Source organism: Nansenia antarctica (assembly GCF_963989245.1).
Source record: "Nansenia antarctica genome assembly, chromosome: 19".
NCBI lineage: Eukaryota > Metazoa > Chordata > Actinopteri > Argentiniformes > Microstomatidae > Nansenia > Nansenia antarctica.
The window spans coordinates 14,222,556-14,242,226 of record NC_137692.1 but is presented as its reverse complement, the minus strand read 5'-3'; the positions used below and the strand labels follow the sequence as shown (position 1 = coordinate 14,242,226).

At 41.3% G+C, this 19,671-nt stretch overlaps 1 protein-coding gene across 1 annotated transcript in view; it reads left to right on the top strand.

Moving 5' to 3' along the window:
• Positions 1–329: 329 nt before the first annotated feature.
• The window catches only part of LOC308174094 (protein-cysteine N-palmitoyltransferase HHAT-like), a gene marked incomplete at its 3' end in the record, with an annotated part of 41,497 nt that continues 22,155 nt past the window's right edge, over positions 330–19,671 (top strand). The window contains exons 1-9 of the mRNA XM_080549148.1: positions 330–415; positions 2,083–2,225; positions 2,666–2,733; positions 3,021–3,134; positions 3,726–3,920; positions 4,083–4,295; positions 6,569–6,743; positions 9,395–9,545; positions 17,460–17,495. Coding sequence (XP_080405274.1) covers positions 2,105–2,225; positions 2,666–2,733; positions 3,021–3,134; positions 3,726–3,920; positions 4,083–4,295; positions 6,569–6,743; positions 9,395–9,545; positions 17,460–17,495 — 1,073 coding nt within the window. The 5' untranslated portion in view covers positions 330–415; positions 2,083–2,104. The remainder of the gene's footprint in view (positions 416–2,082; positions 2,226–2,665; positions 2,734–3,020; positions 3,135–3,725; positions 3,921–4,082; positions 4,296–6,568; positions 6,744–9,394; positions 9,546–17,459; positions 17,496–19,671) is intronic.

Sequence of the window (19,671 nt, the reverse complement as noted above, 5' to 3'; positions counted from 1 at the left end):
ATATTGAGCGTCAAAGTTTTTACATTCCATTAGGTTTTGTGAGATGGAACCTTTGTATTTTATGAATTACTAACAGAAAAATGGCAACATTTTAAAAATAACACCACACAGGCATTAATAAACACCTAATGGATCAGATTTTTTTTTTTTTTTTTTTTTTACAAAAATGGAGATAGAACCTTATAATTCTAACGTCACGAGATGACGCCAGATGATTCGATGTACGGGTCGGAGGAGGGCTCAAAAACGTGATAAACGTGAGCCAAACCAAACCCCTCCCAACCGGTACAGAGCGGCTTACAAATCGCGCAGACCCCACGTCTCCGTGTCTCACAGCTGGGCACGTAAGAAGGCGGAAGATGCAGTTGAATTGCCACAATGTCGAAATACAATTGTAGTTATTTACACAACGGACGTGAGTAACACAGTTCTAGTCCTGTGAGACTAGTTGGCAGATTCCCTAATTCTTACGCTGGAGTATGTTGTGGGTGCGGGCTGATTTTTAATCAAGAACAATTCGTTCATTTGAAACCAAAACGCCAAAAACACTGATATGATTTCCATGGGATTTTTTTAGATTTCAGTCGCAGAGAACTCATCACTTAAATACACATGCAGTCTGTGCACTTCTGCTGGACAGGGTTACAGTTTGCAAACACATCAGATCGTGACGTTAGAATGATAAGGTTCTATCTCCATTTTTGTCAACATTTAGTTTTTTTTACATAATCTGATCCATTACGTGTTTATTAATGCCTGTGTGGTGTTATTTTTAAAATGTTGACATTTTTGAGTTAGTAATTCATAAAATACAAAGGTTCCATCGCACAGAACATAATGGAATGTAAAAACTTTGACGCTCAATATCTCTGAACTACCCTAAACGGAGATAGAACCTTATAATTCTAAGATCAACAAAACACTGATTTCCATGGGATTTTTCGATTTCAGTCGCAGAGAACTCTTCACTTAAATACACATGCAGCGCGTCTGTGCACTTCTGCTGGACAGGGTTACAGTTTGCAAACGGCAAACTTTACAGTTACAGTTTGCAAACACATCAGTTTGCAAACTGTAACCCTGTCCAGCAGAAGTGCACAGACCTAAACGTCTGTAGAGGGTCTTGAGGCCAGACGAGACACATATGAACATGTACCAGAGTGGCATACTCCAGCTCCACAGCATACCTCCTCCTCCTCTGTGAGACATGGTGGAGGGCTGTTTGGGTTTGGACATGTCACTGCCACTGGAACTGGCTTACTTGTCTTCATTGATGATGTTCCCTTTGGTTCCTTTAACATTCATTGATGATGTTACTCATGTTTAATTAGCTGAAGATGAGGTTTAAGGCAAAAGGACCTAAAAACAAACGACAACTGAAGAGGGCTGCAATGCTGGCCTGGTAGAGGATCACTAGTGCAGATACCCAGCATCTGGTGGGGTCACTGGGTCACACACTTCAGACAGTTATGGCATACAACTAATAAACACGATTGCTTAATTTGGACATCATATTAATCTGTCCAAATCGTTTTGGTGGCCTGAAACTATGTAAAAGAAATGCTGTTGTTTCAAATGGTAAAACCAATAGCCTATTTATTGAAATATGAAAATCAAATGAAAGAACACAATCTGTACTCTGTAATCTCACATTAATTGCTTGATTTCAAATCCAAATGTATATTGTATAGAGCAAAAAGAAGAACACATGTTTCACTGTCCAAATACTTACAGAGGAAACTGTATGTGACCATGGCCTTTCATTTTATGTACAGTATAACACTTTGTGAGGAGAAACTATAAATTAAATGGGTCTAAGAGACTCAATACTCAATACAGAGGTCGTGTTCTCACATGAAAGTCCGAATCAGGACCCGGAGCAAGTGGATGAGTTTGCAACATTGTTGCATAAATGTTTTCTCTGATTTGCGTTCTCACACCCCTTTATGTAAACGAAGTAACATACGCAATCGAAGCAACAGACGTGGTAGTTGATATTCTGTTCATCTTATGTTATATTGTTGTTGTTGTTATTGTTATCTTTTTGCATACTTTTATCTTTCACCCACTCTCTCATTGTAGGCTCACTGCACTTTCGGCATTTATGGCATCTAAACAGAAGTCCCACCTTGCAGCACTGTCAGATGCTGAGATCGGCGTGTACTGGGTGCTCTCTCTCGGCTCCCATCTCTACTCCTTCTATGAACTGCACAGATTCTCCAAAGGTAAAGATGTCTGTCATGTTTTGGGCTTTTATTAAGAGCTCAAGTTGTCCATTTAGCTCACGAGATCTGGCAACCCTGATTGCAGCTCATAAACACAAGCAACCCAAACAAAACCCTATATAATAGAAAGTCCTACGGCTATTCCAGGAAGCGTGATCAATGAGTAGCTCGAAAATCGGAATTCCACCTCCTCCAATAATCATTTCATTCAAGACACACAGGATAGGATGTATTTAGTTTAGTTAACATTTACAATGACCCTGTTCCCACAATCAGCCGAATGGAAAAACCTGATGTTGTTGATGTTGGTACAGTACGTTGACCCCACAAGCTCTGGCTACATCCTTGGTTCAAAGCAGAACTATTCAGAATTCTAATGTCTGTAGTCCTGTAATGTATGTCCCCACAAAGTACCATTAAATCATTTCCCCTCTTCGCAGATCATGAAGCAGGACTGGAGAGAGAGTTCCAACTGGATAAAGGTTTTCTAATCTGGGGATTTAAAAGGGTAAATATTTCCAAGGAGTACTCTTTTCAAACATGCAAGGATCATTTAGAATGTTATATCTACAGCACCGGTGTTGTTGCACAGGAATTATATTAGTTTTCTTTTGTCCCATGAACTTGGATGCTGGTTCTACCTCTTTCTGAATAGTAACTATTCAGCTAATACTTGAATAGAAGTAAAAATTCCCTATGTCCTTTTACCAATCCAAGACACTTAGATCTGTAATGACCTAACATAACGGAGGGAGGAAGTATACATTTGTTATAAGCAGGGCTTCTCTTTATCAGGACCCCAACGACTTCGAGTGGAGTTTCTGGAGTTACTGGGCCAAGAAGTCTTTGCTGTGGACTCTGTTGGGCCATGCAGCGATATCCAGATTGACCAGCGTCTTTGTTCCCAGGGTAATAAAAGCAAGACCATCACGTGTATCTGAAACATATGGTAGTCAAAAGCATAATGTAGAATATGTACAAATAAAGTTGCACTTAAGAAATACTTGTGTCATGATTGTATCCAGAAATACAGTATCTTGAGTACTTGGCACACCCCTTAGTCATGTAGATAAAAAGAAAATCTACTGGACTACTATTAACAACTATAAATGTAATTAAAAAGCTGCATCTAATCATATGTTTCAAGTGACCCAAGGACTCTGTACAGAAAAAAAGAAAAGAAATGTATATCACTATATTCAAAGACGGTAAAAAGATTACTGCCTTTACTTAAAAGAACCAGAAGATGTCACTGAAGATCAGTGTTTCGAGCAGAGCGTTGGTGCCTCTGCATGACTGTTTCGTTTGTTTCACTGGTTCAGAGAGGCTGTTTCACTGCTTCAGAAATCCAAATCCATACAGTGCAGTCCCATGTACAAGTAAATATGAGATATTTCCGGCTGAAACAGGAACTGTAAAATAAGGCGTTACTGGAAAAAAACTGGGATACAAATCGGAACGAAACATTATTTCGCTTTGCTGCTTTCTCTTTTCCACCAGCTCAAGGTGGCAGTGCTGTCTGTGTATGGCATCCTGGCCGCCTATGGAGCTTTGGGGGTTAAAGGTGTGGGCGTCCTGCTGGCCCATCTGGTTATGTCATTGGCTGCGGCCCAGTTGCGTAGACCTGCCCTGTCGTGGGGCTGTGCCCTGCTTTTGCTCTCCACCCTTCACGTCCAGCCACTGCAGGAGTTACAGGTGAGGTTCAAGACTTGTACCTGCACCCCTGCTCCCAGTCCCTTCCCCTAGATACTACCTCTTTCTATCCACAACATTCAGAACCCCTGGGTCCTATTGACTTAATGCTTTTTGTTGTCATGGTGGCACCCATTAACCAGACATATTGTTGTCTCTCGACAGAGAGGCTGGTACAAGACAGAGGAAGAGTACACGCTCTTACTGTTCAGTGTTGCTGTCTGTGGCCTCCGCTTCGTCAGCTTTAGCCTCGAGCACTGCTGGCGCCCCCTGGAGGTTGGAGGACTAATGCAGCTATATTGGCTGTTGGCTTACTCCTTTTACCATCCGCTGTTCTACAATGGACCCATTATCAACTTCAAGGACTTCATCCAACAGGTGAGATGTCAGCTCATGAGCTGGAAGGATGGGATGGATGGATGCCATGGTTCTTGAGAATCTAGAGACATTTTCAATGGGGATCAACATTCAGGAAGTGAGTTTCTGGAAAGCTTTGAACTAAAATCATCTTTCATCCATCACCTACAGTGGACTTAACACTAACAAAACGTAAACAATGGAAAGTAAATACATGTTCACATGCAAATTGCACTTGATTTCTATGACATATCTGTTAGGGCTTTCACACCGGCAAAGAACCATTCCGGTTCACGTTCGCGATCGGGAACCTCCGAATGTTTGTGCTGTCTGGCGAACGAGCCCGCGTTCATACCAGTGTAACCAGAACCATCCGCGTCATCAACGATGGGTGATGAAGGGGCGGGATAAACAAACAATTTCACAACTAGATGGCAGCTACTTCACTGGAAAAGAGGATAATATCTTCCACTACAGTATCTGAAATAAACACAATTTTCTATGAAACAAAACAAAAGACACTTTCTACACGCGTTGTCTTACTAACCCGCTGCTCCATTACTGGAATAGAAATGGCTTACGAAATTCGCGTTTGTGCGTGTTTGCTGAGCATGTGATAGAGAGAATAATGAAACTTTTGATAAACATTTTTTATCACTAATGATTAGATTTAGATTAGATTACATTTTGTCTACTTCCTTCTTGCTGGTCTCTGCAGCCTAGAATATGACACACCCACTGACACGTGACTGTTCTACGTTTTGGTTCGCGCTTGAGAACCACTATTTTCTGGTTCCCGCTGCGAACCAACGTTTCCGCGCCGGCCGGTTCCAGACTTGGTTCGCGAACCGGAACGGTTCTTTGCCGGTGTGAAAGCCCTATGAAGTGCTCAAGGAATGACATTCCATGAGAGCAACATTTAAAAAAATAAAATAAAGCAAAATAAATTACTTCTAACAGTAAATGCACAAACATACAAGTCATAGGTGCTTGTGGTTCTGATTATGATAACATAATACAGTTATTCTACTCATTTAAGTATTTAAAAATCGCATTAATTATAATCAAGTGGTATATTTAAATATTAGAATTTCTGTAAATATTTATATATGATTCTTACCGCTATGAAGCTTTGAGGAAACTTATGTAGCCTACAGTGTATTTTTAGCGGGCTAGCCCTTTGAGAGTGTTCTTCTGACAATCCATATACATGAATCCTTAAGATTATTCACTAGCTCTGACCTACATTGAATACTGTACTGTATGAATGAGCAATATAATAGCATCTGGGACGAGGGAAGCCCACTATCGTGGGAAGCTTACTTCTCTATGGGGGTAGCATGATCACTCGCATGGAAAGAATCCCCTTCATTATTTACCATATACTTTCCTCACCCATCTCTACACTGACTATTGGAGAAGATGTGATGGTTGCTCTACCCTCTTCCTGTACGTTCACTATTTTACTTTATTGTAAAATAGTGTCTTCGTCCTGGGTGGGACATAAAAGGCTGCAAAAATCATTTTCCACTGGGGTCTGTCTTTTGCCATGTTTTCTGCTTTGCCTCCAGAGTGACCCAACTCTAACAAGCTCTGTTCCATAGAAAACTGGTCATATGTGCCCATTTAAGTTTGAATTATTTAACTCACTTTACTTGTATAAATGTTTGTGCAATCCTATGTGCCGTTCATCATTGGGTGTGGCAAGGAGAAGCAAGCAAGAATGTGCAGTAAATCTCTTCATGGGTGAACAGAGAGTGAAATATGTTTGTGCAATCCTATGTGCCGTTCATCATTGGGTGTGGCAAGGAGAAGCAAGCAAGAATGTGCAGTAAATCTCTTCATGGGTGAACAGAGAGTGAAATACAGTAATATTTCAAACAGTCCCATTCAAGTAGCTACCAGGATGTAGGACTCTATGCACACACCCAATACGTGTTCACTTCCTCTCATCCTCAACCTTTCACCTACTTCATCATAGTTAAAGGTACAATTTGGGATTTGTTCCTCTGTTCATGGTCATTTGAATTCATGATATACTGTATATCCATTGATTCTTGACTCTACTACGTACCATATCATTATACCCCAAACATTTTGTTGTTTTACTTTATTGTTTGTAAACAAGAATGTTCTGACAAGGGAGGAGGAGTGGTAGTGTTTATTTGCTACTGCCAATGCAATGCATATTCGATTTTAATTGAGTCCCCAGTCACTTGTGTTGATTCGTGTTCTGCCTCCAGTGATAGTCTCTCACTTGTCAAGTTTGGTCTTGTCTCCTTTAACTTTTGCAGATGCAGAGACCTGCTGAGACAAGTGGTAGTAAGATGGCCGTCGTCCCCTTGGTGGCCAGAGCTGGGAGAATCTTTATGTGGTGGCTAACAGCTGAGTACATGATCCACTTCATGTACATGCACTCCATTCAGACCAACGAGACCTACCTTGGAATTCTTCCCCCTTGGGCCTTCGGTAGGTGTGTGTGTGTGTGTGTGTGTGTGTGTGTGTGTGTGTGTGTGTGCGTGTGCGTGTGTGTGCGTGTGTGTGTGTGTGTGTGTGAAATGTCCCAATAACCACAGAGTTATTGCACAACCAGTCATTGGCACTGTCCCCAGGCAGACTGAATTGTTAGCTACAATTTCCCAGAATGTAGAGATACAGACTTCAATTCTCAGTATATTTGATATAAAACTACAACAATAGCAAAGTCAATAATCAATATAGAATGAAAGTACTGAAATCTTATTTCAATAACGCTTGGACCAAATGTGCACCATCAGGCAATATTTATTTACTTAATTACTTTACTTTATCGTCTTCGTCCTGGGTGGGACATAAGGCTGCAAAAAAAAGAAAAATCCACTGGGGTCTGTCTGTTGCCATGGTTTCTGCTTTGCCTCGTGAGTGACCCAACTCATCCTGCACAAGATCCTGCACATCTTCATCTCATGGTTGAATGGTTCTTGCAGTTGGTCTTCTTGTACAGGTCCTTCCTTTGCCAGTAATATGTTGCATCCAGCAAAGAGGCAGCCATTGTTAGAAGGCTGCCACTGTGAAAGCTCCAATCTTGCACGTCTACCTTTACTGTTCTCTAACATTCTGAACCATATAGAAGACATTGCTTTACATTGCTGTTGGACAGCGTGATTTTAGTTTTGAGGCTGTATTGAGTTGAACTCCAGATGGGACGGGAATCTACTGAATGCACCTCTAGTTTTGTTCAGCCTCCTAAAAATGATTGAGAAAAAGCATGAAGAAACAAAAGACAAGCTAACGGAAGCTAAGCCTAAAAGAAACTGACAGCGTTGCGCTCGCCACAGATGTTCAGACCAGCATCGCCACTGAGGCTTATCTCAGAGTGAACCAGAAACACCCAAGACTGTTCTGTTAAAAAATACTGTAGTTGGACAGCCCTGTTTGGAATTGCTCTGGAAATGCATTGTTATGGATGATACTGCATTCAAAGTGCAGTAGGACTTCGGACTACAAGAAGATTGATGATCTTGGGTGGTATTCTGTAGGCGTTTCCACAAGCTGTCTTGGTGAACAAGGTCAATGCTTTTTTTTAAATCAATGAAGTTGACGTAGAGAGGTGAATTCCACTCGAGGCCCTGCTTGACGATGTTATGTCGGGCAAGGATGTGGTCTCTGCATTGCTCTTGTCTCAGTATGTCATCAACAGTGTGTTACGCCTCGTCAGATGTCACAATTGCTGAGGTTGGGGCGCTTAGGTGGCGTAGCGGGTTCAGCGCTGACCATGTAACCGCAGGGTCCCCGGTTCGATTCCGGCCGGGGACATCCTGCATGTCATCCCTCCTCTCTCTCTCACCCATCCTTCCTGTCAAATCTCTACTATCTCTGTCACAATAAAAATGAAAATATGAGTGAAAAAATAAGAACTCAGAAAAAATAACTTAAAAAAAAAAAGATGTCACAATTGCTGAGGTTGCCTTTCCGAGGTAGTTTGAAGATAAGGTGGGGGTATGGCATTATGCTCTCAGATCTTGCTAAATCGGTCAGTCAGCACCTCGGTAGCTGTGTTGATGTCAGCTTTTACTAGCTCAGTATGCAGACAGAGAGGGAATCCCTGGTGCTTTGCCTCTCATGGCCCTGATAGCTGTTTAGTCTAGGCTTCTGGGTAAATGTTAGGTTACATACATTAATTATTTAATTGATTAAAATACCGAAAATCAAGAAGCAGCTTTTTAAAATGATCACAATGTCTCAAGCCAGCAGACTACAGGATTGACTGGCCGTGACCGTGACACATGTTTGACATGTTTGATTGTCAGTTTGCATTTTTGAATGACAGTCTCGTGAGCTTTTCATTTCCAGGTTCACCGTTTGTTTTTGCGGAGTGTAACGTTGACCAATTAGTTAGGAGCCTACAGTGTCTCTTATATGGACCTATCCAGCAGTTCTGTTTGCGGTTGGATGCTATTACATTTTTTATGAGTTATGTAAGCTAGCTTGCAAAATACAACACTGTGCTAGTTCAAACAAGGTAGTTAGTTACATCATTTTCTTCTCCTTTTGTATTCTGAGTAGTCTTGCTGCGTTTTACCACATTTGAAATGGCCAGTTTCACCTAGTCTTGGCTGTTTTCTGTACCTACCAGGAAATGACAATGTGTGCACTGCTAATGCTGGCTAAAATGGGAGGGATGTATAATTTAAACAAATTGTGATATAATTGGTTCATTTGATAATTGGTTTATTTTATTTTAATTTTATTATTATTACCAATCTATACTGGTATACCAAGGTAATGCAGCCTGAGTATAACATGAAGAGGTTGCCATGAGGGACACATTATTACCTCTTAAATCACACCCATCCAAAACTGACCATTTGAGGGAGTACTGTAACAGGACTAGATTTTTACTACTGAAAAATGACAGGATCTTTTTGTTTTACTAGTACTGAATAATGACAGAAACCTAATTTTTCATATTTGGGTGACTCTAATTTGACATGATAAAGCCACAATTCAAACCAAAACTAAAACTATTATTTTCTTTTTTAGTGGGCAACAAATTATGCAGAGCTTCAAATGTTGATACCATCCTGCATGCAATTCATCTCTCTCTCTCCCTCTCTTCCCCCCTCCCCCCCTCCCCTCAGGTGGGCTTGCCTTGGCTCTTGTTCAGTTCTTCTATGTGAAGTATCTGGTTCTGTTTGGTATTCCGTCTCTGCTGGCGGTGCTGGATGGATTAGCTCCACCGGAGCTTCCGCGCTGTGTCAGCATCATGCACAGTTTCACTGGGATGTGGAGGTGAGGCACACACATGCACACACACATGCACACACATGCACACACACATGCACACACACATGCACACACACACATGCACACACACACATGCACACACACACATGCACACACACACACACACACACACACACACACACACACACACACACACACACACACACACATGCACACATACACACACACACACACACACACACACACATTCACATTCACATTCACATACACATACACATACACATACACTTACAGTAGTCACTGGTTGGTTGTGCTTGAACTGACTATCATCTAACCTGATTCAAATGTATACCGGTATTTGCTTTTTGTTGTTAGAATTTGCAGTTTAAGTTTAGAGGAAAGGTTAGAGCTAGGGGTGGATTATGAATGAATTGTGCATCAGCAGATAAGCTTGGTATGGCTGGATAAATCCATTGTACCCATCAAAAAAATGCCCACTGTTATATCTTTGATAGCAAATCTGTGTTTCTTGTTGTAGCAAACGTATACTGCAGGGGGCAGAATTGCCTAGCCTAAGTTTGTGCATGCATTAAAATATTTAGAATTTCATGTGAATTGTACACATACAAGGTGCAATCCTTAATTTGTTTTCAGTCAGCTTGGCCCAAAGCTTGTGGTGGTATAAGGTTGATGGATAAGATGGGGCTGCAAAACATGACCATATTAAATGTTATAGCTCTGGATGTAAACCAAGCGGCCTATGGTATTCAACACTAGTCATACCAAACGGACATCCAAGGGCACGACGTGACATTTCCTAAATGCCTTTTTATTATAATAGTTACAGTTACAGTTTCAAAAACACAAACAGAATAAAATCGGGAAGCATTGCCATGGCTACCACAGCTTTTTTTGATAGTCAACATCTCCAAGTCACGTCCACGGCAATGAATACCTTTACCAGGCACCTCACTATATACATTTTAACCATTTAGCAGACGCTTTTATCCGAAGGGATTTACAATTAGAGATTACAGGGACAGGCTCCCTGGAGTAACTTAAAATTAACTAAAGTGACTTACTCAAGGGCACACGTGGGGTAGTGGTGCCCACAGGGGTAGTGGTGGTGTTCCCAGGGGGGATTTTAACTCATGACCTTCTGATCTCCAGCCCAACTCATTATCCACTAGGCCACCACTCCCCCTGACTGTAGCTTGTAACCTCATCATGGAGCATTGAAACTGACCTTACAGTTACCTTGAATGACATACCCATTTAAACCATAATGGGCACACATATAGACACAAAGACAATAACAGTTATTTGCATGATCACTTTGAATAGAAGCCAGTGCAAACCTAGTCTCTCTGGGTCCTAGGGAGCGCACATTTGTTTTCGGAGACTTTTTTTTTTGCAATTCATGCCTAGCTTACAACAAAGTTTTCATTAGTCAAAATAAATAATAGCCTAGTAAGAAAGAGAGAGAGACTGCTCATTATTACGTGGTCCAAAACGTTCACACAAAGCTCAGCTCCCATTGGCTCCCAAATGACTCGAACCCTGTGCTACTGATTAATCTGCGCAGCGGAGCACCATGAAAACTTATGGTGACAGCGCACCTTGACACAGATCATGGACATATCGTTTGACAGCGCACCACCCTCACAATGACAACACTCAAATAAATAATAACAATATTTCTCTCTCAGTGAGAGTCACTTTGCTAGCTAGCCTAAGATACCTGCTGTGCGGGTAATTGCTTCTGTGCGGAGTCTTTGCTCTGATGAAGTTTCTACATGACACCACCACCTTCATGACAGATTCCCACTTCAGAACTTTGCAGCACAGTGCTTGCTGGTGAATCAGGCAGTGGACTTGTAGTGGGGGGGGGGGGGGGGAGACCTCGTTCCTCCATGTCTCTGTTCATGCGTCCTATTAGCCCCCTTGGAGCGCCAACCATACTAGGAGCCCCGTCAGTCGTGATGCTCGCCAGCTTAGACCAGTGTAGATCCAACTCTTCCATCGTTTGGCTTTACCAAATATATCCTCTCCTGTCATAGTACCTCTCAGACTGTAGGGCTGCCAGCTTCTCGGACACTTCAAAGTTTGAGTTTAACTCCGCGAATAAAAATTAGCAGCTGTGCTGTGTCCTGCACGTCATTGCTCTCATCCAGTGCTAATGCCACAAAAGTCAAATTCTTTAGTTTTCTCCTGCAGCTGGGCATATACATTATACCCCATTTTTTCAATTCGTCTGGTGATTGTACTTGCGGACAGACTCAATGCGGGACACACCTCCTCCGCGACCACATTCATACATTTCTTGACAAACTCACAATCACTGAATGGCCTACCGCTGCTTGCATTCAGTTTAGCTACCTAAAGACTGGCACGAACAGATGACTGGTTCAACTGGGTGTCGCGTACAAACGTATTCTGCTGAGCTGGTAGTCACATTTTTAGCTTTAACACTTTGTCTGCTCTCATTTGGCCTTGTAAACTAGCATACTTGTCTTTGTGGCGGGCTTCATAGTGTCAGCGCAGATTGTATTCTTTGAACACAGACACCGCTTCTTGACAGATGAGACAAATAGCCTTCTCTTTGCATTGAACCAAAAAAAAGAGTCGCTTGTCCACTGTTGGTTAAATCCCCTGCATTCTGAATAAACTTTTCTCTTTCCCAACCGATTGGCCATTTTTCGTCTCTTTGAATTTTCGTTCCAGCTCGCGACGGAACGTTACGTCGAATGTACCATTCTGTGGGCGAGTGAAACTAACTAATAATGTTATTAATCAAAATCGTTTATAACTACGGGAAATTGTTATTTGAAAGCCAACATTTATTATCAAATACTGATATGATTTTAAAATTAAAATGTCAAAATATGTTTCTGGCATTGTTCAGAGGGCCGGTCCAAATAAGGGGCCGTGTCCGGCCCGCGGGCCGTAGTTTGGGGACCCCTGGATTACAGTCTCATACCAGATGAGGCCAGACCATGTACAAGCTGTCTCGTGTACAAGCTGTCTCATGTACAAGCTGTCTCAGCACGTCAAGCCCAACCAACTCCTGCTGCTGTGTAATGTAAAGCGGCGACCTGGGTACCAGCAGTGCGAGACAGTAATTATGTGTTTTTAGCATATTTATGTTCTATAAGCATGTTGTGATGTGCTAAACATGCAGTTAGGTGTTAGTACATAGCAAGGTTTTCTTTTTAGCTGCTAGGTAGCTACCAACGCGATGGTTGCAAAACACATGTTTTGATTCAGAGCGATTTTCTCCAATTCTCAGTTTGAGGTGTACCAACATTCAAATAAGCATTCTTACGTAGTAGTAGGAACACTAATAAAACACTCGAATACCACATGTACATAAGTATTCACACCCTTTGCTCAATACTTTGTTGAAGCACCTTTGGCAGCAATTACAGCCTCAAGTCTTCTGAGTATGATGCTACAAGCTTGGCACACCTATTTTTGGGCAGTTTCTCCCATTCTTCTTAGCAGATCCTCTCAAGCTCCCTCAGGTTGGTTGGGGGGCGTCGGTGCACAGACATTTTCAGATCTCTCCAGAGATGTTCAAGTCTGGGCTCTGGCTGGGCCACTCAAGGACATTCACAGACTTGTCCTGAAGCCACTCCTTTGTTATCTTGGCTGTGTGCTTAGGGTCGTTGTCCTGTTGGAAGGTGAACCTTCCCCACAGTCTGAGGTCCAGAGCGCTCTGGAGCAGGTTTTCATCAAAGATCTCTCTGTACATTGTTGCATTCATCTTTCCCTCGATCCTGACTAGTCTCCCAGTTCCTGCCGCTGAAAAACATCCACAGCATGATGCTGCCACCACCATGGTTCACTGTAGGGATGGTATTGGCCAGGTGATGAGCGGTGCCTGGTTTCCTCCAGACATGACGCTTGGTATTTAGGCCAAAGAGTTCTATCTTGGTTTCATCAGACCAGAGAATTTTGTTTCTGTCTGAGAGTCCTTTTAAGAGCTCTGTCAGAGTGACCATCGGGTTCTTGGTCACCTCCCTGACCAAGGCCCTTCTCCCCTGATTGGTCAGTTTGGCCGGGCGGCCAGCTCTAGGAAGAGTCCTGGTGGTTCCAAACTTCTTCCATTTACGAATGATGGAGACCACTGTGCTCGTTGGGACCTTCAGTGCTGCAGACATTGTTTTGTACCCTTCCCCAGATCTGTGCCTTGATACAATCCTGTCTCGGAGGTCTACAGACAATTCCTTTGACTTCATGGCTTGGTTTGTGCTCTGACAATGCACTGTGTCAACTGTGGGACCTTATATAGACAGGTGTGTGCCTTTCCAAATCATGTCCAAATCATGTCCAATCAATTGAATTTACCACAGGTGGACTCCAATCTAGTTGTAGAAACTTCTCAAGGATCATCAGTGGAAACAGGATGCACCTGAGCTCAATTTTGAGTGTCATAGCAAAGGGAGTGAATACTTTGAGTGTTTTTTTTTTTGTTTTTTTTTTATGTAAAAAAAAAATGTAAGAAATAAAGTCAGGAAAGGAGGGGGATGTGGTTTTCACGGCAGCAAAGTTATTTTCAATTGTAGTTATTTCAATTAAAAACATCAATGTGAAAACAGGCATTGGAGCTTTTAATGTTAAGCGCTAGGCTTCCAATTCTTCTGTCTATTTAATAATAATAATAATTAATTATTTGGCTCATCAGCAAACACAGGTCCTTTTATTATTTTTATTTTTTTACAACAGTTTTATGTTGCACATAGAGTTCATAACAGAAGTATTTCCCTCACTTTTCTGACAGACAGATCCTACTATACACCCCGTTGCCTCCATCTGATTTGTTATGTAATATTTCCCTTTGCCTCTGTGGCCTCTGGGAGTTGATCATCTCCCTCTCTTCAACACCTTCCAGTGTTTCCTCCAGGAATTTTTACAATGGTGGCGGGTAGCGCTGACCGTGCACGCGCATGAAACGCGCACGCGCGCTCAAAACAACGACGTAATTTCAGCCAAAACTCGAGGATGGCCCAAAAAAATAAAATGTTTTCCCGTACTTCTCCCGTGTGTCTCTTATTGTCTGTGTCTGCATGTTTTTCCAGCATGTAATTCCGTTGTCAATAAAAAAATCGTCTCCCCTTCTTTTCATTATCATTATGGAGGCTTTATGGTTGTTGTAACTATTATTATTTTAATGATACAAAAAAATCTTGAATCAGAATCAGAATTTATTTTACAGTACACAATAATACAAATCTTTGGCTGTGGTTCTTCAACATTAGCTTTGCAGCAAGGTACATAATCACAACAATACCATCATCACAATAATCACAAGTAAATAAGTAAATTAAGTAATGATAAGGAATAAAGTGATAAGTGATGGTAGTCGCACTACAGCAGAATTAAAGTGCAATCAATAGTGTAACATGCTGTGCAAAGTTCAACAAGATGAAAATGAACTACCTTTTCCAGTTGAACATAAACTAAACTTTTTTAAAAAACATTTTAAATGCTGCTATTGTCTGCGAAGTTACAAGATCGTTAGCCCGCAGCGCAGAGCGCACAATGTATACGAGTTGACTCGCTGGAACGAGACAGGCCGCAAGACCACCACACACGTGCCATATCATACCGTCTCATCATATTATTACATCGTATTTATCATCATATTTTTCACTATGTGTGGTTACCTGACCATCTTCCTCATCTTCTGGTACTTTTCGTTTGAAATACTTTAACAAACTCATCTGAAAATGGAACCAGGAATTTATGAACACATAGCTAGCTAACATTGCTAGCTAACATTTCTGGCAATTACTTTAAGTAGTTCTAAGGTAGTGGAAACATAATTGTTTCACAAAATAGCCTGATTTAGTTGACCATGAACATCAGACTACATTACGAATGTTCATTTAAAATACTTGTATACTGAGCACTGGTATAAGAACACGAACCATAGAATGCAATAACCCACCGTCGTGCTGATGCAGTGTTGCTAATCAATCTGTAATGGATTGTAACATTTGAAGTAGTTTGTAGACTAGACGCAGCCTAGATGTATTCGACCAATCACAAAACAGTTTTGCAAGCGCGTCGCTTCGCGCTTGTGGGTGTGTCTAGCGCTGTGAAGGTCTGAAAAGCGGCCTAATTTTTTTTGTTGTTTTTTTGGGAGAAATCTGAATGGTGGCGGAGGAAATTCAATTGTGGCGGCCCGCCACGAATAAATGCATGTAGAGGAAACACTGCCTTCTGTATGCTCGTTGGATCCAGAACAGACCTGATTTATTGGCATTCCCAATCCAGGTAAACATAGGCAAATTAAATGCTTCAATGGTTCACAGATATGGATGGAGGAGGGATGGTCTGTGACAAATAAGCCCTTTAAGGAAACTGACTGCTGCGGAAATGTAGGATTTGGCAGGTCGCTCAGCTCTGATCTCACGGTTTTGGCGGCTAGCATCGACACTGAAGTTGTCCTGGCTTTCCAGTCTCTTGGCACAGGGTCTGATCCAAACATCATTTAGCTTTTCAGGGCACACTTCTGTACATGTTAATGGAGCCCCAAATAGAAAGGGAGTAGTTAGGCAGAGTACATTTTTAAATGGCATACTAATGATAATAACCCCTATTTATACAGCAGATGTCATCCAAGAGTTGCAGTTCATAAACAATGTCCTGTACATAAACAATATAACACAGTGCGTCACAGGTAAAATTGATTTAGTAAAATTACATAGTAACTGTGTGTGTGTGTGTGTGGGGGGGGGGGGGTTGAATATATAACCGGTTGAATATATAACCCTTTAATTTCAAATGTATTTGCTGCCAAATTATTTGTTTGTCTTGTTGATGTTCTGCAGCCTTTATCAAGTAATTTTTAATAATATAGTTTGGGATTGATTGGTGTGTGTATGAAGAGAAGACAAGTGTGAATTAATTTCATCATGAGAAAACAACGTACCATATAAATGCCATCTTGCTGGTTCAAGTTATTCCCTTGATTTAAACTTATTATAATCAAACAGCTGACAAGGAACTTAACATGTAAACTAATTGGAAGCTATATCACTAATCCGTGCAGGAATACCCCTTCCACTTTACCAAATTGCTGAGGTGAATGTTTTTCTGTGTTTTGTTTTATTCGATACTTTTTTATTGACGGGTTTTATTGAAAGTCCAATGCTGAGTGAATTGGAATCCCCTTAAAACGCCTGATGGAGACATGGAGCGCAGGATTTGTGATGGTAGTTAACCCTATTGATGCCAACAGGAAGGGCTTTACGAGAAAGTGAAAATGGCAGGATTTACAGTAAAACAGTAAAATCACCTGATAGATGTAGCATTTCATGCTTTTCACTCGCACTAACACCACTATGTTATTCTCCCATAAAAAGTCAATTGCTAAAAAAACAAGTGATATGCAACATTTTCTCTAGGTCACAACATTTTAGGCAGCACCCCTTTGTAAAATATACTTCCTACGTCCCTGGACAAATAGCCAAAATGCAAGGGTAATCATATCAGACTGACATTAGAATCTATGTGCACCAGATCAGGTGCAAATGATTAGAACATTGTTAGTGACTATTTTGGAGGAGTGGTATCACCATGGCGAGATCAAAAGAGCTCTCTGAGGCCATCAGAAGGCTGTAGATGCACATGAGTCTGGAATGGGATTTAAAAAGATCTACAAACAATTACAAACCAGCCATTCAGCTGTCCGGAAAATAATGTACAAGCGGAGAATATTTAAAACAACCAGGTCAGGCCGACTTCAGATTTTTGCAAATTCAGATTTTCATGGGAGGTGGGTAAATGAGGAAACCCTGACATTAGCACAGCATCTCATCTTTCATTATCCTATCTTATCTTCAGAAAACGATGTTTAAAAGTGGGTTTTGGCTTGTTTGTATGTTATACCACATCCACATTAAAGTGTGTGAACCGTCCTTCTAATGACTATATGTTGTTGTTTTTCAGACACTTTGATGTGGGGTTGTATCACTGGCTGATCAGGTGAGTCCAATAGAGGCGAATTATTTTTCAGAAAATGTTGTTTTCTTTCTTTAACTATATAGTTAATTCATAGTGTGAAAAAAACAGGATTAAACAGTCTGGTTACTCTCTCTCTCACACACACACACGCACACACACACACACACACACACACACACACACACACACACACACACACACACACACACGCGTCAAAAATGTTCCCTTTAAGAATACAGTCCTGATACTTTTTGGTGAGCCCATTTATAGCAAATTGTGAATCAGTTGCTCTGGCTCTTTCCACCCAGCACCATAGAAACATGCTTCATTTGGCCCACTGTTATGTGTCTGCATTTGCATGGTTTGAATTGATATTGTAATTATTAATTGTACTCCTCGAGAGCTAATTCATTGTTGCATATTCAAGAGCTCAGGCAAATTCAACATTTTATATAGAAAATAACTGTTGCTACACGTGCAGAGGCCTGCCAATATGTGGATCTCTAGCAACAAAAGATGTTTGATCACTGCAGTATCTGCCTGCATTAATTATCATGAGGTTGTATTGCGTAATGCCATTGCAGATACACTGCTTGTGTGAGGCATGTTTCTTTCTGTTTTGCTTGTTTTTGCTTTTTGCTTGGAAATCTAAATCTAATCTATTTAATTATGTGCAAATGAAATAGATGCATAATGTATGCACTCCTTTCTACTTTCAATAACATTAATTATTATTTTCTGCTTTTAAAAAGCTGGATGTGTTCCTCGCTGTAGGTACCGCCATAATTCCACTATCAGAGACTGATCACATCAGAATAAGCCTAAACTTTGAACTACAGATAGAATAGAACATGAGGGTCCAGTACTTAATTGGCAACAGGTATTGTAAATTATACCTGATTTGGGAGACCTCAGCCAATAACATAACTAATATACAGTAGCTTATGATCAATGAAAGCTACTACATTCTATTCAACTGTTTGTGTAGCTCCACTCCCTCTTATCACCTTCTTGTTGTCAATGTTCTTCAACATACAGCAGCCAGTCTTTAGTGGAAGCATTTGGTTTGTAATAAGTTCCTCCAATATTCTGGTAACACAACTCTGTAGAGACCTTACTTCCAGAGAGAACACAGACACAGCACTTTACAACGGCCTCTCATTCACCCATTCACACACACATTCACACACCAATGGCAGTAAGCTACCATGCAAGGCACCGGCCCGCTCATTGGGAGCAATTTGGGGTTCAGTGTCTTGTCCAAGGACACCTCGACATGTGGCCAGCTGTGGGTTCGAACCGCCGATCTGCCGACCTTGCGATCATTAGACGCCGGCTCTACCTCCTGCGCCACAGCCGCCCCTGAATTTGCAGGCAGTTCTATGGATGGAAAGCCTATATGAAAGGGATAGTTCACCCAAACTACAGTGCCCTAACTTACACTAACTTTAACCACTGTATAACCACAACCAAAATAACTATGGATGTGGTTAGGGACAAGTAGAGTAAGTTCAAGGTTAATTGCATGGCTAAATCAACTTAAATGAACTCTCTTGACTTAAGAAGTTATTTCCCACAAACATTCAACTTACCCCAATCATATCCATTGTTTTATGGTTAGCACTGGCTATAGTTTCATTGGCTATTCAAAATAATCTTAACAACAATATCACAATAAGGAAATTGTATTAATTGCATAACACTGCTGAGTGAAACATTTAACCACATTATTATTCAAATTCTCTATTTTTCCACCTTACGCATAATGGGTCCATGTCATATCTGAGCTACCGTACATTAAACCACAGTTTTTATTTTCCTTCTTTGTCTCTTGTTTTTCTACTTTCCATCCAGTAAAGCACTCAAAAGCCCCTCTGATGAAATGCAGTTCTGCCCATACGAGATGATAATTATGCATAATGCCCTTGTTCTGTTAGCCAAAGTGGTTCTGAAGTGGTCCAAATGCAGCTTTAAATCCGCTTTAATTGTCTGATATGTTCCCAGCCGTGAGTGTGTGTAGGTGTTAAAGGTTGGTCTTCAGATGACTCACCACGACGCCTCGTCGCTCCTCAGGCATGCAAATGGCTCTTTCCCAGGCGCTCCGTTGCACTGTCTGGCCCCACTCATACGCCACTACGGGCATCAGCTCCTAACGTTGTGGCGCAAATAGCCCTCAGCCCATCTGAGGGGTCTTCAG